This window comes from Wyeomyia smithii, chromosome 1 (assembly GCF_029784165.1).
Source record: "Wyeomyia smithii strain HCP4-BCI-WySm-NY-G18 chromosome 1, ASM2978416v1, whole genome shotgun sequence".
NCBI classification, from domain to species: Eukaryota; Metazoa; Arthropoda; class Insecta; order Diptera; family Culicidae; genus Wyeomyia; species Wyeomyia smithii.
Window position 1 is genome coordinate 168,137,709 of NC_073694.1, and position 20,677 is coordinate 168,158,385.

Here is a 20,677-nt window from a genome sequence, read left to right on the forward strand (position 1 = left end):
CCTAAAGAGTGAATATACATTTATTGGATTGAAGCGTTCATGTAAATCTATTTTTACAAATAAAAAATTGAATGATCAATATAGGTTTTTTTCGTTTTTATCACGCTTTTTAAAGAAAAAACTTTAAATCAAGAATAATGTATTTCCATTTGCAGCAAATGTATTCGAAACATCAACATGTTATGCCTTGTGTCCTTGCATGTGTATAGTTTTATGAACTCAATTTATTTGATCAATTTTCTGAGGCAACCAAGTGCCATATCTGTTACAAATAATTTGTGTCATAATTTTAATGAAAATGAACCGTGAAATACGTATTTTATTTACTTCAAAGCAAAAATTACGTATTATTCGAGCAGTTAAGAAAAAAAGATCTGTTAACAACTCAAATAGTACTGCAGATTGGTCCTCATAAAGTGTAAATTTAAATTTTATAAAATCTAGCGGTTCCACAATTTCACATAAACAAGCATTAGTCTCTGCTAGGCTAAAGAACAATATCGCACGCTTAGCCTTGGGGCTAATAGCGGTCTCGATCAACTAGATTAGTTGAGAGAATTCGTTATCGATATTGTTTTTGGCACATTTTGTATGTGTAGGATAAGTACAACGATACACCGTGCCCCAGTGCTGAGTCGAGAAAATTTCCAGCTCGAAAACATCCTGGACTCGATCGGGAATCGAACCCGATATCACAACATGTGTGGGAGAGCTAGCCGACCGACATCGGTAACCACAGAGCCACGGGGACCACTAGGCTAAAGAAAGGGCAGTATAAATCGTATTGATATTGCATGTATAAAAGCCGTGAGAAAGTCTGCGAAAATGCAATGGAGCAAACTATCATAAACTAACCTTTTTCTTATTCATACATTTGTATCTTGAACTTATATTCCATTCAATCATGAAAGTGCATCATTTTACTCAAAACATCATAAATTTCAATTGAATCCAACACAAAAAATTGAATTTTTATCATTTCGCCAAATTCACGGTATATTTTTTTTTGACCGTGATAAAATCGAAAAAGCACTGTACAGCTCAAATCTTCAAAAAAGATCGTCAATGGGCATATGTTGCTTACAAAATAATACCTATTATGATTTACGTTCGTTTTGGGAGCGGTAATCAACTTTTTTACATGAGACTAAAACACAACACAAGGGCGTAACTCATAAATTAGTCCAACGATGATAGTTAAATTTGGCTCAAAAAGACAGGACAGTGACACAAACCAACTGACATTTTTGATTCGAATTTGATGAAACTTTCACCACTATGTAAACAAACATTCCTCATCATTGCGCTGCCATTGGTTTCTTGTAATCGCCACTAGAGGCGGCACAGTAATTATAAAGCTACGACCAAATACTAAGTGGATCTAGCTTTGTTTGAAACTTGTTTTTATCACCGTTTGTTTTATTTTGCAGGTTTGAATTGAAACTTTTCGGTGATACTGAAAAACTTGCACTTATTCCTCTACGCTTTGACCTATTTTTTAATTTTCGGCCATCCTCAGAAATTTATTAAATGACTAGAAAAAAACTCAAACAATCCACCAAGCAGTGCAGAAACCTTCGTTATACTAACTATCACTACATGTAAATTTATTATGCCAGTAAACCATAAATCGTTCAAAATTAAATTTAAAAGATAGTTTTCCAGAGGGTGAACCAAACACGATCATTGAATCTAACCTCGACGTGGTTTTTACAAATATTATAAATGTTATCACTGGAGTATGAGTTTTATTTTTTCGATCCCAAACCAGTTTATTCAATGCTGGCTAAAATAGGAACAACTCCAAAATTTTTGACATAATCGAACAGTAACGATAAAAGAAACAGTAAAGATAAAAATGATGTAGATTTCCCATAATCCAAGTTTAGATACCATAACGGCTTCGTTTTAAAAAAATCGCAAGACTCAGAAAAGATCATAATGATTATAGAGTATGGATTAGCTTCGAATATTTCCTACGAATTGCAGCAAAAACCTATAAACTTGCTCTCAAGAAATTATAGTTCAGAATTTTAAAGGAACGCGTTAATTGGTTTGTTACCATATAAAAGTTGCTTGAATCATACGTATGATTGTTTCAAGAAATCAACGAAAATCTTGATAAAATCGGTGAGGATCAAGTGCTGAAAGATTTCATTGGAATTTCTCCAACTACTGTGGAAATATCAATTCCTAGTACACATCAGATGCTGTTGAAAGTTGGTAATGTAATTCCAATTCAAATGCATTTTTTTTAAATAAAGGTTTTTCGCTAGATTCAATGGTTTTGGCTGTTTGAAGTGTACTCGTAACTCTTTTTAGAGAACTAGGCTGTATGGTAAAATCTAACTTAGTAAAAAGCAATTGAGAATAAAAAGTTCATTAATTTACAATCAATTTACGAACTACGCAGAGTATGAAAATTATGCACAGATGTCTTTCACTCTTAGTTCCTTTTGAAAAATAAATAGCATTTGGAAAAAAGAGAGAGCGTGAGAAAGAGAGAGAAGGGAGAGAGATAGAAAAAAAGGATAGAGAGAGAAATGATCCAAAAAGTAAAACACTCCATGCCTAAAATTTTTTTGGTAAATATTGTAAAATTCAAGCAACCAATAAAAAACTCGCTCAGTATGAATTTTAATAGGCTTTGGAGCTTTCATTTGCACTTGTGAACACTAAAATCGAATAATGCATTCTGTAAGAAAGGTGGGATTTTTTTTGTTCGATGTTGTAATTCTACACATATAAACAACATATTTACAAATACTTACGCACATACACACATACACATGTATTTAGGCAAGGTTCATTTAGTCGAACTGAGCCGATTGGTATACAACGCTTGGCCCTCAACAGATTTCATTTATTGTGTTTAAAGTTAGATATCTTAGGTAAAAAAATACTCTTTGATCAATGTCTCGAAATCTAAACCAATAATCAAAAGTCCACTCGGTAGCATTCTGGGGGAGCACAGTAGCTTTCATTTGCATGTAAAATCATCAAAATCGAATATTGCGTTCTATAAGAAAGGTGCGTTAGTATTTTGCGTCGCATACATACAGACAACACACATATGTACACACGAACAGGCATTGCTTAGCTCGTCGAGCTGAGTCGAATGGTACATACCACTCGGCCCTCCGGTCTTCGGATCAACTTTGCGTTTTTCCACCGATTTTATAACCTCTGTTTAGTATAACAAAGGTAAAACAAAAAGTTTCATATAGCCTTGCCGTGGGTTAATGCACAGCACTACTTAGCGCTGTACATTAACCCACGACAACGCGAACCGTCTCCGCAACGCAGAACGCGCTAGTATGTAAACGGCTTAAGGTGAAACGGGACGTGGTCGCGATCAACTCGAATTTTGCAATTTAATTTTCTATTGATTTATGAAGACTACGTACATGAAACTTTTATTAATTGTTTTCACAACTGTTGCATGCCTGAAGTAGCAATATGAGTGCTGTTTATTTAGTGGAAGCCGATTTTTTACGCTCAAACTACAAAAGTAAAAAAAAAACTCTAACCTCAAAATTGTATAGGAAAAGACCACAATCCCGTTTCACCTTAACGCTGGACGGCGTGATCACAGCAACCGCAGAAGCGGAACGATTGACAAGCAGCTACGATTGAAAGTATGCAGAACAGTTCGGACGAACCCTGGGCTCTTCCTGCGCGATTTGGTTGAGAAGTTCTCGGCACCACGCCAGCAAGCCCTCAATCAGAATCTTGTTGCAGAACGCCGCGCTAGGATGCTGTAGGAGAAAGTCTTGACCAAATTCGACGTCTGCATTTTAATGGATGATGAGACAATGGTAAAAATGGATTACGCGCAGCTGTCAGGACGAAAATTCAATATGTCCAAGCGCCAGGATGGTGTCGCCAAGCAGTTTAAATTCGTGTTTGCTGACAAGTTCGCTCGTAATTGCGCAGAAAAAATTTTATCTGAACTAACTCCAGAAGTGAAAGTTCACATCTATGGGGACTTCAATCGAAACACCGCTGACTTCATCTTGGACCCTGAAAACGAAAGCATCCTACTCCCAGTCGTTGGAGATAACATCACTTTGCACTTCATGTTTGACGAAATTGCTAAACTAGGTTTGAACCAGGTTAACCATGTAAGAAACCGTGAAAATTGCTATTTGGACCTACTCTTAACGAATATCCATGAAGATTTCTGTGTGACCGAATCAGTTAACCCACTGTGGAAAAACGAAAAGTTTCACACAGCAATTGAATATTCTTTATTTTTACATGAATATCAAAGACCCAACGACTGTGAGTATGAGGAAGTCCTTGATTTCAAAATCGCGAACTATGCAAATATTAAAAACAAATTAAACTGTGTCAATTGGCAACAAATTTTTAGAGATGAAGGAAATGTCGAATCATCTGTTAGCGTCTTTTACAAAATCCTGTACAACATCATCTCTCAAGAAATTCTATTGAAGAAAAAACGACGCCACGCTAACACTAAACATCCAGTCTGGTTTAACAAACAAATAAAAAATTTAAAAAACCGCAAACAAAAAGCTCACAAAATTTTCAATAAGCACAATAGCAGTGAAAATCTAGCAATTTACTTGGAAATATGTGATCAACTGAACTTTGCAATCAGTGATGCATTTGAAGAATTCAATACAAAAACTGAACTAGAAATTAAGTCTTGTCCAAAGAACTTCTTCAATTACGTCAAAACAAAACTAAAATCAGACAATTTTCCATCAATAATGCAACTCGATGAACATGTTGGTGATAACTCGGAGAAAAATTGCAATCTCTTTGCAAAATTTTTCCAGGAAATCTATACCACATTTTCCGAAGAAAATCGCGACCGCGATTATTTTGCATTTTATCCAGAATATCCAAGAAACGTTGGTGTCAACCAACTTCAGGTACAGGATGTTTTGCAGGGTCTGAGAAATTTAGACCCTTCCAAAGGACCTGGACCTGACGGAATACCTCCAGCACTCATGAAAAATCTTTCGAAGGAACTTACATCTCCTTTGTTCTGGCTGTTCAATATGTCGTTGGAAACTGGAGTCTTCCCAAATATATGGAAAAGCTCATTTTTAGTGCCTATTTTCAAATCTGGGCGTAAATCTGACATACGTAATTATCGTGGAATCGCTATTATCTCTTGCATTCCAAAACTCTTTGAGGCAATTGTCAATGAAAAGATATTTGCTCAAGTCAAAAATCGAATAACTGACAAACAACACGGCTTCTTCAAAGGCCGCTCTACATCCACAAATTTACTTGAATTCGTAGATTACTCATTGAATGCAATGGATAATGGGAACCATGTTGAAGCTCTCTATACAGACTTTAGCAAAGCATTTGATCGTATTGACATACCAATGCTACTTTTTAAACTGCAAAAAATTGGAATTGAGTCTGGTCTCCTGAAGTGGCTTGAATCATATTTAACAAACAGGCAACAAATAATAAAATTCAATGGAAAAAAGTCAAATCCCATTCAAGTTACTTCAGGTGTTCCCCAAGGCTCCCACTTAGGACCACTTCTTTTCATTTTGTACGTAAACGACATTTCCTTCATCCTCAAAAATGTTAAAGTTCTAATATATGCCGACGACATGAAGCTGTTTTTGGAAATAAAAAATCAAGAAGACATCAATGTATTTCAGAATGAAATCCACACAGTTTACATCTGGTGTAAGAAAAGCCTACTTGAAGTAAATGTAAAAAAAATGCAATGTAATATCCTTTAGCAGAAAATTAACAACACCCAAAATTGTAATTGCATTAGGTGATCAGAATGTGAAGAAATGTGATAAAGTAAGGGATTTAGGAATAATCTTAGATTCTAAACTTAATTTCATCGACCACTATAACACTATCATACACGAGGCAAACAACATGTTAGGGTTTATCAAACGCTTCTGTTATAATTTCCAAGACCCGTACACTATCAAAACTTTGTATATTGCCTATGTGAGGTCAATACTGGAATACTGTGTGTGGTCTCCTCGTCCTGGCGTACATGAAGAAAGAATAGAATCAGTACAAAAGCAATTTCTACTATATGCTCTTCGTAAGCTAGGTTGGACCGCACATCGTCTTCCGTCATATGAAGCACGCTGCATGTTGATTGACATTCAAACATTAAAAGAACGGCGAGAGTACGCGATGGCTTCATTTGTAAACGATATCGTTTCGCAGAACGTTGACTCAGCAGCACTACTTTCTAAATTGAACTTTTATGCACCCATTCGACAACTTCGACACCGTAGTTTATTTGCTCTTAACCATCATCGTACGGAATACGCAAAAAATGGACCTATGAATAGTATGATGAATTCTTATAATCAACACTGCGAAGCCATTGACTTTACGATGTCCCGGTATAAACTGAAACAGTATTTCAAGTCCTTGAGGCTGAGGACACAAAATTAATTTGTTTTATGTTCGTGTATAGTTTAGAAATTAATGTAACTAGTCTACATATATGATTGACGAAATAAATAAATAAATAAGCTGATAGTGTGGCAGGGGATCTGCAGGGGGCGGCTTTGGCAAAAACCAAGGTTCTCATCACCGGATCAACCATGAATGACCAGGTGTACAGGGAACAGTGCTCCAGAAGTAGGTTTTACCGTTCATCCAATCGCATGACGGCCCGGTGAGGTACTGGCCTGACTTGGCCAGCTGCCACTACAGCCGGGAAATCAATGGTTGGTACAAGTATGTAGAATGAAAATAATATAATCGAAAAGCTAGCAACCCACTAAATTGCCCGGTTTTTTGTCTAACTGTAAAATATTGGGCGATAATCAAGAGCAAGTTGAAGAAAATTGGTAAAATGATAAAAAAACAGCTGATTTACATAGATGGTGGAAAAAAATGGCGGATCGAGTTGACAGTTCCACTGTGCAGAAGTTGTTGGGCGGTATAAAACGAAAAGTGTGTGAATTCATCCGAAACTTAGACGGATCATTCGTCCTGCCTTTTTCCTTTAAAGGTCGATAAATTGCTGCAAAATTATGTCTCAAGATTTTTTCTTTGTGTTTCTTTTGATTTTCATTATTTTTTATTTTAACGTGCATTGTCTGTCAGTTGTTTTGTGTTTGATGCGCGATGAAGCATTTTCGGGAAGTCGTAGTGGAGCGATTTTTGACCGATGACTGATCTTGGAGTAAGGCCTACTAAAGGAAGCGTAAAGCTCACGACGTTTCCGTGTCATCTCAGAAAAAGAGGCTCGATAGAGGCGAAATGATACTTTCACGGCACGCTGGTCACGAGTTCATTTTTTTCTAGTGAGAAACCATTTGTCCTGGAGCAGCCACACAATGAAGCAAGAGACAATATTTCGCAGTCCCAAAGGAGTGCTCTCGATTCCAGAGTACAGCTTGGGGGCAGTATGCAATCGAGGGAAACTTATACAGATTTTCATCGACCCAGGCGTCAGGGTCAATGCTGTTTATTATGAAAAGAAAGCTTAGGGGAGAATTTGGTCTTCGAAAACTCTTTGGAGATTACCAAGACGGTGCAGTAGCGCATACTGAAAACTTGGTTCAAGGCTATATAGGGACAATACGATGGATTTTCTGGGAAAAAATGAATGGTAGCTAAGCTTACCAGAAATAAACCCAATGGACAGTTTGTGTCTAGTCCTACATGATATCCAATCTACTGATTACAAAATCTTCAACTTGGAACAGTTTAACACGGTTTTTCAGAATATCTGGGATGAAAACCCCATGGAATCCGTGTTTGCCGCCTGCTACAGTTTCGAAAAGCATTTGAAAAAACGCCGGTCTAATTTCAAAACATCTGCTGTAGATGTTCATTATGAAAAGTACTCTCAGAAATTAAATGTGTGATATTTACATATCATAAGGAAATTTTAGAATTGTATCCAAAATTATTGCACACGGTATGTTCTAAGTACATGATTCTCAAAATATTGACCATACTCAGAGGTGCTTGGTGGTATGAAAATGATTAGAAATTCAATAGTGGGACAAATATGCGTGGAATAGCAGTGCAGTGCAAATCAGAACTGAATCCTCAAAACAATACAGAAAGTAAAGTAAACCACCTACAAACAGCAGTGCAAAGCTCCCCTGCGACAAACGCAAAAAAAACACTATTATGAGGGGAAACAGAACAAGTAAAAGCGGCATTTCTCTGATGCACAATGAACAGACATTCTATCCGTGGTTGCCAATGAAATGACCATTCAATGGCTGCCAGATTACTGTTATTGTCGGTTTTCTGCTAACGATCGTGTCGGTGGGGCTTCGAAGGATTGCTCAGTTCATAGTTTGGCGTATTGCCACGGGTGGTTTAAAACTCTACCAAACATGTAGTACCGTGATGACATGAATATGGAAGAAGGCTAGCTGATTTCAGAATAAAACCGAATCTAAGTGAAGTGATACAGTAATGAACGCTTTAATAGTCGCATCCTTTCCTGCATCTCAGGGACCACGTTCGGTGAAGAGAAAAGTAAATTAGAGCGTTGGGAAAAGTAGTTCCAAGTGCACTCCTGATATTTGCTCATCCACAGGAAGTGCTGGGTGTACTGGAGTAAAATGACATCTATCATGCTTATAACTAAATAGTAGTGAAATAAATAGTCAATGCGTCTATCTAATGTAAAAGTTTAAGAGTGAAAAAGCAACAAAAACATTGAACTACAAGTTCGCACCAGCTGATTTTACCTCCGTCACCCCGAAGTACTTGCTGCGCAGCAAAAGTAAAAAGGGGAGTGGATAAAAGGTAGCGTAAAAGTAGTAGCATTGGCCGTGCCAGACTGATCGATATGACCTACCTGTTGCTTGCTGCTGTCTGCTATGTGCGGGCTTTATTGCCACATGATTTGATTTTTGCATCGAAATTGCTTCGCTTAGCCCTGTAGCGCCACCACGTCCAGCCCCGGACATCACGGACGCTAGTGGCGGCGGTGGAGGTGGAGGAGGAGGAGGAGCAGGTGGAGGCGGCCCCGTCGGTCCGCCACTGACACCGGATAGCAGCGAGTCATTGTCACCATCACCATCATGGAGAATTAATTTATCCAAGTCTAGCTGGGAGTAAAATTGGCGATCCTGTAGTTGGCTCGCCCGGAGCATACTTCGCAACTCGCGGGCCTCCTCCTCGGCCCGTTCGGCACGGTTAAGCGTTTCGGCGAGATCTTGTTTTAACCTATCCACCTCCAGCTGCAGCGTTACAATTTGCTCATTGGTGTTGCGAGAAAGCTCCTGCTCCATTAGTGATTTCTAGATATGTGTGGGGGTGTGTGTGTTTTTTTTTAATTACAATTAGATACAGTAGTAGGTGAGAGTGCATTTTCCAAACCGCATAACGTTAAATCGAATGTGTGCTGTGTAAATGCATGCTGGTTTAAATTTTTTGTACAAGATTTGTGGTTAATTCATTTCCGCCAAAACAGTGAGAAAAGTAAGTGAATCGATACTACTTTTTCCAATTAGTTCGGTTATACGATTTGTTAAAAACCTGCCAAGTAATTGTAAAGCAATCGAATAAAAACAAGCACTTACATATTCTATAAACTGCGCTTCAAACGTTTTTCGTTTGAGCTCCATCTCTGAACGAATCTTCTGAATCTCCTCGTTCGGTCCGGTTTTCGAGTCGACTGAATCGCGATTCTGGCGGACCAGCTGGTCCCGCTCCCGTCGCACCTGAATGTAGGAATTCTCCAACCTGTGGTGGTGGCAAGTTGAAAAGATATTGAAAGTTTCATTAATTAGTTGAATCTGCTAGAAACAGGTTAAGAAAATACGAGTAGAAGAGAATAAGATACATTCGTGGTTTTATGAGAGCGCGTGTTAAAAGTAGGTATATGAAGGCAAGGCATACTCGAAGTCCTTCAACAGAGCTGAGGCAAACTAGGATAAATATTTTTACTAAGAACAATTGCTCTAAAGCTTCCGTTGTATTATTCGAAGAACGTATCTGTTCTTTTGTCAGGTGTCTTGATGATGTTCTAGAGCTTCAATTTATGGTGCTTCATATTGCAGAGCATCAATTCGAGGACGACGGAGAAAAATGATTCTATACAAGGTTACCCCTTGTTCGAAAAAAATTACTTATTCAATTAAAATTAGTACAATTTTAATTGAATAAGTAATTAGTGCTACTTTTCAGTCTCCAAACCCTTCATAACTGATAACCGCCGAAGATTTTGAACCTCAAATCAAAACAAACTGTTGCAAAGCTGCAACGAATTCTCTCGTACCACCCTTCTCTCGTTCCTTTTTTTCTCCCATCCTATGCTACATCTAGTCGAGACACACACCTTTTACTTGTATCGATCGATTCCAGCATGTTGACCGACATGAGTCGCGCGATTTTGCTGAGTTCAGCGTTCTCCGTACGCAACTTCTCGTTAGTTTCCTCCGTTTGTTGCTTCTGTTGAGAAAAGGAAAATCAATCTCTTGAACACTCTCCAGAGAACCACTTCGGCACTTACACTCTCTTGCAGCTCGGAGATTTTCTCGTTCGCTTCGTACAACTGCAGCTCAACGTTGTTCAGGTAGGACTTCAGCTTTTCCATTTCATTCAGCAGATTATCCACCTCGGTGCCTCTAGAAGGTGCCGTATCGTCCTCCCGCTGATTCGCCGATTTGGTAAGCTTCTCCAAAGTCTCCTCTTCGTCGCTGCTGCTTCCTCCACAAGCATTCGGAACAATTTCGGCTAATTTTTTCTTCAACTTGCGATTTTTGTCGACGAATTCGATGCGTTCCTTTTTCAGAATGCCTACATCGCCTTGCAAGGCCTTGATGCTCTTCTTCAGCAGCTGGTTAGTACTTTCGAGATTTTGATTTTGTTTCGTTACTGTAATGATATATCAACATGAAAATCCACCTTTTTTAGTTACCCTCTTTTCAAAACCCTTTGTTGTACTCACTTTCTTCGCACTTGTTGATCAGCCGGTTGTGATTCTCACGTAGCTGCAAATAATCGTTGGAGCCGATCTCGGCTACCGAGTGGGTGCCACTACTGCCTGCACCGCGGGGCACATACAGTGAACTGTGCATACCCATGGCCGTCGCGGACCGGGAGGACGAAGCCGAGTTGCTCGGCGATAAACCGTCGCACTCCATCATCAGGCGGCCCAGTTGATAGTTGCTCTGGTGTTGCTCCTCGTGGGTCGACGAGGCAGACGACAGCGACGGTGACCGAGAACCGGGTCCAGACTGACCTGCCGGACCGATGCTGTTCGCTATGTACAGGTGGAGCGAACTTTTACGCTTCGGAATCGGTATACTGCTGCGTCGAGACGGTGATGAGGATGCGGATGACTGGGAGACGTCCATGGCGAAAAAGGGCCGAAGATATCGGCATCTGCCAAGTTGGGTGGCAAGTTTTCGTTGTCAACTGGTTGCTTGCAAAAAATACAATAAAACTGACGTCCGGTTGTAAAGCGCTGGAAGAATGAAAATTGTTCATTAGTACTTGATATAGCAAAGGTGGAGGAATTGCTGACGAAGAAGAATCAATTGTAATCTAGTAATTAAATTGTTTATATAAAATGTAATTGAGGAAATTAACGAACGGATCATGTTTTTGAACACATGACCGGCCGGATCTCGATTTATGTTTCACTAATCTGTTTTTTTTTTTTTCAATACCATTATATTCAATTGAGCTTCATTGTAAATCATAACACTAGAGACTTGCATTCGTTCATCCAAGTCAATTATTTCCAATAGTAGCAGCTTGTGTTTTCGATTTAAAACGACAGTGTATACGACAAGAAAACATCTTATTATAAAATAAGAACAAAAACTAATCTGTTTGTGCGTCCTTGATTATTTTTTCGAGTGAAATCATAAATATCAAGTAATTTCGAAAACGTTGGTTCAAACAAATTTGTTCTATGTTTTTGGCATCGATAATAGGATCAACATTCTAGCTGGTCTTGAGGTACGATGCTGGCCTAACAAGTCAGTCGTCGTAGGTTCGAGTCCTGGCTCGGGAGAGACTGTTAGTGTCGATAGGATCGTAGCGCTAGCCCCGCAATTGTTCTGTACACTAAAACAGTTGGTTGCGAAGTCTGTGTATGTAAACAGAGGGTCATGTTCCATCGAAATGTAGCACCGAGGCTTTGCTTTTAATAGGGTCAAAATTGCCCTAAACTGTAGACGTGGAATGCAGATAGTCCCTTACTTCGTCGCATTTCATCCTACATCATTTCCATTGAGCTACACCGTAATCTATTAACTCCATCGCAATTCATCAGTAGTGATCGATTGAACATCATCATATTCTATTATATTCTACCATATTTCTTCTACGATACAATGAGATTTTTACGATTTGATAGATCATAATGGATCATCTGACAATTGTGATTTATCGTTCACTATCACAATCCATATAACTCCATTCTGTTAAACTCATCATTTTGTTCACAGTCAATAAATTTTTCTCTATAATACTGGCGACAAAAGCAGACAAAATAATTTGCACTAAAGCTCAAATTGCAAAAACTCACTTTTGGCTTAGCTAGGAGCATCAAAATTTATGGGAACGTGAAAAAGGTATAATTTATTTTGATTTTTTTTTCGATATTGTCGACCGGATGTCAATAAAAGTTTGCCTAAGAGCTCAAACTAGAAAAAAGTGTTTGAACCGTTCCTGTGAATTGGCACCAAGCCCTCAGCCAGCTCGGGAGTGGGTAATATCTTCAGAGACTTTAATGATTTTTTCTCGCAAGCAAACGTAGTAGCGACGAACCCGGCGTGCAATTACTCTGTAATGTTTTGACGCACTTCCGGCGGCTAGAGGCATCAAAATTCACAGAAATGACTATACTCGTTCACATTTTTCCAGTTTGAGTTTTAGGTTAAAACCTATGTTGACCAGTGTAACTCTTATTCAAGAATACCGATAATTTCCAATAAATCTTAGCTCATGAACTGAATATTCTAGAAAAAAAATGGGATAAAATTGCTTGTTCCTCAATCATATCAAACAATTATGTCAAGAAGAATTTCCATGGGCCTTTTCAGGCTTAAAGTTTGGTTAAAAGGAACAAAATTTCGTGTTTAAATGCTTTGCCACGCTATTCGATGCTGATGTAGGAATATATTTTTTCTTTGTACGAAGTACGACTTTTTCTCTGTACGAAGAAAATCACCCGAATTTCGAAGCTTTTGTCTTAAGAATGTATTGTTTACATGCTGTGAATTTGGCAGTTGTGTGTTTTGTTTCCGCCAATATGGAAGCCAGCGTTGCCAATTCTCCAGTTTTTCCTGGATATCTCCAGTTTTTTTGGGCACATCAGCGAAACAGCTAAAGGTTGAATATCTCCAGTTTACCATAAAATTATCCAGTTTTATACAGCTTTCTATTCGTCACCTCATTTATTGGGGCTTATTACGGGAGTCACTTCACGGTGAGAACGAAGTGAAAAAAAAAAACTCACGGTGAAAAAAGACGCGTGCAAATCAAATGGGAATCACTTTCACCGTTCATATCACGGTTGTCACTTCACCGTGAATTGACTCCCGTGATGAGCCCCACTGAATTCATTTTCCTTAAATGTATGTTTTTTTTTTTCAATATTTCTGGCATTCAGTTTTCATCCGTATAGCTTTTGACTATAATCTCTATCAGTGAAAAATCAAATTAGCAATGCATTGTCTCTTTAACCTTTTTTTGTTCGCATGAAATAATACGGTGCACTATCTATATCTATAAATGCGAATGTCTGTCTGTCTGTCTATCTGTCTGTTCCCTATAGACTCAAAAACTACTGAACCAGGTACCGTGAAAAATTGTACATAGGGGTTTTCGGGTACGGGGAGTAACACAAAAAAAAAACTAGCGTAGGCAAGGGGGGGGGGGGGTAAATAAGTCGTTTATGACAGTGAAAACTTTCTCCCCGACAACCGTGCGAACTTATATACAGGTGTTTTTGAGTCTGAAATGTATTTTTGCGCCATTACTTTATCATGTTAGACCTCCCTTATCTCAGAGGCGTTGCAAGGACGAGGTGTTACCATTTAGTCACCATAATTTTTTTTAAGGAAATATATGACAAATGTTGTTATAAAAGAATATGTGATCTTTCCCAAAATTTCGGCGGGGTTTGAGTAATTATCCCTTTTCAATCAAGTAACAAAGGAAGAATTGCACACATTTCCTTAAAATAACGTTAGATTAGATTTTCTCACAAGAGACCTCATATCAATTGATATTTTTACGAATTAAGATAGGATCTATGATCGTTATCAAGAAGAATGCAACTTTTTATGTAGAATCTATGGAAGCTGTTATATTTCAACCTTTTAATTTCATATATTCCATAAGCGTGGCAAGGAGGGGGAGTAAATTTACTATTTGTAAGCTCCTTAACACCTTACTTGCTCACCATGCCAATTTAAATAGGTGGATGTTTCTATAACATTTATTTTTCTGTAACCCAGTAGCGTAGTAAGGGGGGAGAGGTGTAATAATTTCATTATTTGTAAATTTTTAAAATGCACATCATGAAAATTTCAGGTGGTTTCAAATATGAGACGTGGTTTTGCGACATCACTCTGTCATCTCATCTGAGACTGCTTTATCGCAGTGGCGTAATTAAAGGAAAGGGGGGGGGGTAAATGAATGTTGTCAACCTTTATTAATTTTCAAACCGCTCAACTGATTATTATTTAATTGCGTAAATACAGATCGTAAAGTAGCGTATATGATTCAGAAACTTTAAATTATGCCTATATCATACAGGAATGAAAAACGCAAAGACGAGGGGGTAGCAACTACAAATTTGTTCATTGTAAACTCCTAAACGCCATACATGAACACTTCTGAACACCAAAGATGATCACTGTGTTGTTCTATACACGTGGGTTCTCAAATCTATCTATCTTCTATCTATCTTTTATCTATCTATCTATCTTCTATCTATCTATCTATCTTCTATCTATCTATCTTCTATCTTCTATCTATCTATTTATATAAAAGAGAAGTTTTGTATGTATGTATGTATGTATGTTCCAGCATAACTCTCGAAGGCCTGAACCGATTTCAACCAAAATTGGCATACGTGTTCTTTGTACGAAGGAAGTGGTCATAGAAATATTGGACAGGGGGAGGGGTCACCCTTAAAGAAGGAAGGAGTCAAAAGTAATAAGTTTTCATACATAATGGAAACCTTTCATTGAAATTCGATGATTTTCGGGTTCTTGGTCATATTTGGAGGCCGGAAGTTGATGTCTAGAGACCGAAACATGATGTCAGATGCCATTTTCAATCCAAGATGGCGACTTCCGGTTTTTGGGAAGCCATTTAAAACTGTGGAAAACGCTCACAAACCCCCCCATGTTGGTATTTTCAGAGCAAAAATGACTCTTAAGAACCGGTTATCGGTGTCTGACGATACTCTGAAACTTGGGTTGCCGACTTCCGGTTTCTGGAAATCTGCGAAAATTAATAATTGAATTATATACTTGGCAATATGGGTATTTTCGGAATCGGAATGACATCGTCATACGAAAATCGATCATATATTTCCAAATATTGGCCTTTTTTTAAACGTAGTGATGTCTGTTCGCAGCCGAAAATCGGCTTTCTTGCAAATGTTTCTAGAGAAGTGTTTCAAAACATCCAACCTGCTTTGATCCGTTTTTGGAACGATTTCTTAATATATTTCTTGCATAATTCGATAGCGGAGAGTCCAATCTAGCGTTTTGGATAAAAAAAAATATGCTTGGAAAATTTGCTGAAGCTCAACTATTACCGAATTAAAATTTGGTTAAGAGCATCGATCAAATAAGATAAGAGCTCCTAAAATCCAGCTATTTATTTAAAAAAAAGTTTTGTATGTATGTATGTATGTTCCAGCATAACTCTCGAATGAATATACCGATTTCAACCAAACTTGGTATACGCGTTCTTTGTACGGAGGAAGTGGTCATAGAAATATTGGAAAGAGGAAGGAGACCCCCAAAGGAGTAGGGGGTCTTAATTGGCCAAAATATCAAGTTTTTTCATGCATTATGGGAACTTTCTAAATGAATACGATAGTTTTTAGGCATTTGGTTATGTCTGGAGACCGGAAATTGATTTCTAGGGACCGAAACAGGATGTCGAAAAGAGAAAGGGGCAGATATAAAAGAGGGAGGGGGTCTTAATTTATAAGAAAGTTAGGTCTTTTAGGCCCTATGGGAACTTTTTGAAAAGGTACGATAACTTTCATGCCCTCGGTCGGTCATGGCCAGAATTGATGTCTAGTGACCGGAATATTATGTCCGATGTTTTTTTGAAACAAAGATGGCGAGTTTTGGTTTCTGGGAAGCTGTATACAACTGTAGAAAATGTTTACGAACCTCCAAACATTAGTAATTCCAGAACCAGGATGACCTTTAGAAACCAGAAATAAAAGTCCAACGACATTTTTTAAATTCAATATGGCGACTTCCGGTTTCAGAATTTTGTGAAAAACGAATATATGCTCTGCAATATGTATATTTTTGATATCAAGATGACGTTCAGAATCCAAATATTCATGTCCGGCGCAAATTTTTAAATCGTACATGGCGGATTACATTTTCTGGAAAGGTTACTAGAATACAGAAAAAGGCTTGGACGTAATATTGAAACGTTGTTTTGAAATCAATTCCGCGACTCCTGCTGTCTGTCAAACTGTGTAAAACTGAGTGAAATAGTTAAATAATGTCAATATTCCCAAAAATCTATGTTCAGAAAATGACAACTGGCGTCCAACGCTATTTTCAAATTCAAGAAGAAAAATATTCAATTACTCTCTGATATTAGGTTCATAGGTCAGTGCTGACTCCCCAAAACCGAAAGTTAGTGTCCGAACGGTTGGTATAGTGAGAGTTGTTTTTCTGCATTGGAAGTTATTAAAAACTTGAGGGAAATGTGAAAATTGTCCCCGTATCTCCAAATTGTTAATTAATTCATGAAGACTGATGTTCAACTATAAGGATGATATTGATATTGTTTACACAAAAAAGTAAAACGAGAAGACATAGCAAGCAATAATTTTAGCTATTGAGCTTAGGCTATTGTTTATGTAATTCAGTGTAATTTGAGGTTATTGTAAGTTAATCGATATCGATACCGAAGATGCAATCCATTTTTCAACGGAATTCCTGAACTCACTCGACCCGGCTGGAATGCCTCCGCGTCGATTGTTAATAAGCAATATATAGTATATAAGCAAGTTTATAACTAAAATAGAATAGAAAATAATAGAAAAAGCAGAGATTTTTACATCGGGTACATTCAGCTAGTACAAGATAAATTCCCGTGATATTGAATTTTCTGTGTCCCAGTGGTATAGGTAAAGGGAAGGGAGCGTGGGGGGGGGGGGTTAATTACAACAACCGTCATTATTTTTAAACCGTCCATCTTGAAAATTTGAAAATTTGTATCTGGGGGTTTTCGCGTATCGGACATGTTTCTAATATATCAGTGTCGCTTCATTCCACTAGCGTGTGCAAGAAGAGGGAAGGGGTTGAATTTTTGTATTGTAAAGTAGAGATCGTTAATTTTTATCATCATTTAATTTAATTGTAAGGTGTTTTATATCTTAAGGGTATTTTTATGATTTTCTTCGTTTTCGCAACAATGGATTGGGAAATTAGTTACGCCTCCATCAATATGCGGTAAAATTTTTATGTTATAACGTGAACTATTGAGCTATTGAAAAATGTCGAGACATGTTTTAAACTCAGATTTCGACCAATTAGAACTGAAAAGTAAATATCTAGAGGCTGGAAATCAACCGGAGATGTCAAGATAACATTCTCCAGTTTCTGCAAAACATTCTAAAATGATCCAATACCACCCAATATGAATATTTCTCAAACCAGAACAATGCCGAGACTGGAAATCAAATCTAGACGCCAACCCAAGATGGCGACTTCCGGTTTCAGAAAATTATCAAATACAGGTCGGACACGATTACCCGGAGACTCGATTATCCTGAATTCGATTATCCGGAATTTTAGACTCGATTAACCTGAATTTTATTTTTTTGTTGTCATTTTAATTTGCATTCCGAAATTTTACCTTCACCATCCCTTCTGGCATATTAGTGATCATTCATGTCACTTTCGGCATGTTTGGGACATGTTCGAATGAAATGAAAATAATCAATGTCCATATTATTTTTTTTTGCTTCTCAAGATTTTACCCCTTTTAGTCCAGAAATAATTTCTGGTTACGCCACTGCATCATACAAGTAAAATAAAAAATAGGAAATATTTATTTTATGTTCGTTAATCGCAAATTTGAATATTTTTTTCTGTGATTCGATTATCCGGAAGACTCGATTAGGAGCCATCCACATACCACGTGGACAGCTTTTTTGTTGGCTAATGTCCACGGTCCGTACAATTTTTTTAGAATTTATATGGGCAGTTGTCCACGGAAGGAGAGGGGGGGGGGGAGTCAAAATCGTTAAAAATTTGTCCACGTGGTATGTGGATGGCCCTTTATCCGGAAGGGGAATTTTTTTGATGATCCGGATAATCGAGTCCGACCTGTACCGCCTATTATGGTTTTTATTGGAACCAAAATGATACCCAGAGACCAAAAATCGCCTCCAGACACCATTTTGCAATTCAAAATAACGATTTCCGTAAAACAACCTATAATGACCGAACACCATCCAAATATGGGTACCTATTTCTGTAATCAAAATAATGCCAAGAGACCAGAAATCAACTCAAGACGCTCTTTTGAAATCCAAGATTGTGAATAATGGTTTCCAGAAATTCGTAATCAGAATGATGTACATATGCCAAAAATCAACCCTTAAGAACAATTTTCAATCTGAAGTGACAACTTAAAATCTCGAATTGCTACGTCGAATTGCTAGCTAACAGCCGAAAATGATCATTCCGAAATCGCTATGATACATAGAGATCGGAAATCAAATCCAGGCGCTTTTTTCCAAATCCAAAATGGCGATATCCGGTTTCCGAAAATGACCGAATGCTTGGGTGCTGGTTGTTTATGAAACCAATGGAATGATACCCAGAGGTCAGATATCGACTCTAGACGCCAAATTGAAGATGCCAATTTCCGGTTTCTGGATAACAGCCAAAAATGATTAGTGGAAGTTATTGACATAAACAATTGATACAAGATAACCCATCGTAATCTTATCTACTATCATTCAGAGAGTTATTGAAAAGGAGCAGTTTACTTCGAATTTATCCCATGCGAGCGTTCTTACATGTAAGAATGCAAGCCATGTAACAAACAACCTTTTGTAGTTCTACGTCAAATTTGCGGTCGGGGCTTTTTGTTGTGATAATTCCTCATTCAAATTAAACTAAATTACTTTTGCGGATACTATTACTATAGCTATTTTTTTTTTTTTTTTTTTGATAATGATATAAATAATTGTTTACCACCCAGCATAAACAGGTGTTGGTAGTTATCAGAATGAATGTATACATTTTTTATTTATAAAAAGAGCGCTTCCTAAATTATCTTGAATCAAAAAATAGATTTCTTTTTGTTTACATTTGGCACCTTAGTCCTTTTTCACATGTTGCTTGATTAAAGATTAAGACAAGGCCAAACAAATCTGCCAAAATTCCCGAGAAATTTACAACTAATTCTATTACAAATTAAAATACATAATGGTTTGATTTTCAATGTTCTTTCTATATGCATGTGAACAATTGTGAATTTCCGCGTTTTTCACTGCATAGTAATGTTAATATATGTGTGAAATTATGGCACATTTAAGAGGTGTCAATTCAATTCAATTGGTCGCGTGCCAATAGCTCGTTTCAAAAGTACAATTTTGAAACATGATGTACGACAAACTTGCAGTCCTTAAGTAATGCTACAAGTTTGTCCAAGAAAGCAATGCTCTAACTTTTATGTCCAAAGTATGAGAGCCCATATTCAGTGGGACATTCAGCCAATATTCGCGGTGAATATCGAAATATTCATCGCGAATATTGACTGAATTTTGCATTGAATATGGGCTCTCACGCTTCAGGCGTAAGAGTTAGAGCATTGCATTATTCGACAAGCTTGTAGTACTACTCAAGGACTACAAGTTTGTCATACGTTGTTTCTCTAAATTATACTTGTAGAGCGAGCTAGTGTCACGCGGCGAAAAAACACCCTTCAACTGAATATGTAACCTTGCAGTGGGACTCACAAAATTTTCGAGCTGGAGCCAACGGAATGTATAAGAAATTTTCTCATGGTCCGTAAAATAAATTTAACACTAGGCGCCGACTTCAAGGAATTATTGGTAGAGCAAAAGAGTTTGGAAAAAAATCTGATTTATCTGATTCTAGAAATATTTTGCTTAAAAGTTTTGCGCACGTTACGTCTTGGTGTTAAGTGATTGGAACGGCAGTTATGAAAGCAACTATCATAGACCAAAGTTTTGCAAAATTGCGTGAAGGTTGTGAAGTTTCAAAATAGCACATAAAACTGTCTGGAAAACCAAAGAAGAGACGCCAACTTTCTAGAATCATCGAGGGGGCAAAATGATTTGTTACCCCCCGGGATGAAATATTGAGAGGGATGGGGGTAAAAAATGCCTTGTCCCCCAAAGTTGGCGCCCATGCATAGTACACATATTTTACCACTTTGAGAATTTATCGAACTGTGACAATTACAAGGAGAGGAAAATCCAGAATTAAAAGCCTGGAAAAAGTTCAAAAATCTTGGA

At 37.7% G+C, this 20,677-nt stretch overlaps 1 protein-coding gene across 3 annotated transcripts in view; it reads right to left on the bottom strand.

The window, feature by feature from the left end:
- Positions 1-20,677, bottom strand: part of LOC129718676 (shootin-1) — a 44,030-nt gene that overhangs the window by 11,327 nt on the left and 12,026 nt on the right. For all 3 annotated transcript variants that reach the window (XM_055669689.1, XM_055669691.1, XM_055669690.1), the window contains 5 exons: positions 10,901-11,419; positions 10,463-10,827; positions 10,289-10,401; positions 9,531-9,693; positions 8,804-9,248 (listed from right to left, as the gene is read on the bottom strand). In XM_055669689.1, the coding sequence (XP_055525664.1) occupies positions 8,804-9,248; positions 9,531-9,693; positions 10,289-10,401; positions 10,463-10,827; positions 10,901-11,309 (1,495 nt within the window). In that variant the 5' untranslated portion in view covers positions 11,310-11,419. The remainder of the gene's footprint in view (positions 1-8,803; positions 9,249-9,530; positions 9,694-10,288; positions 10,402-10,462; positions 10,828-10,900; positions 11,420-20,677) is intronic.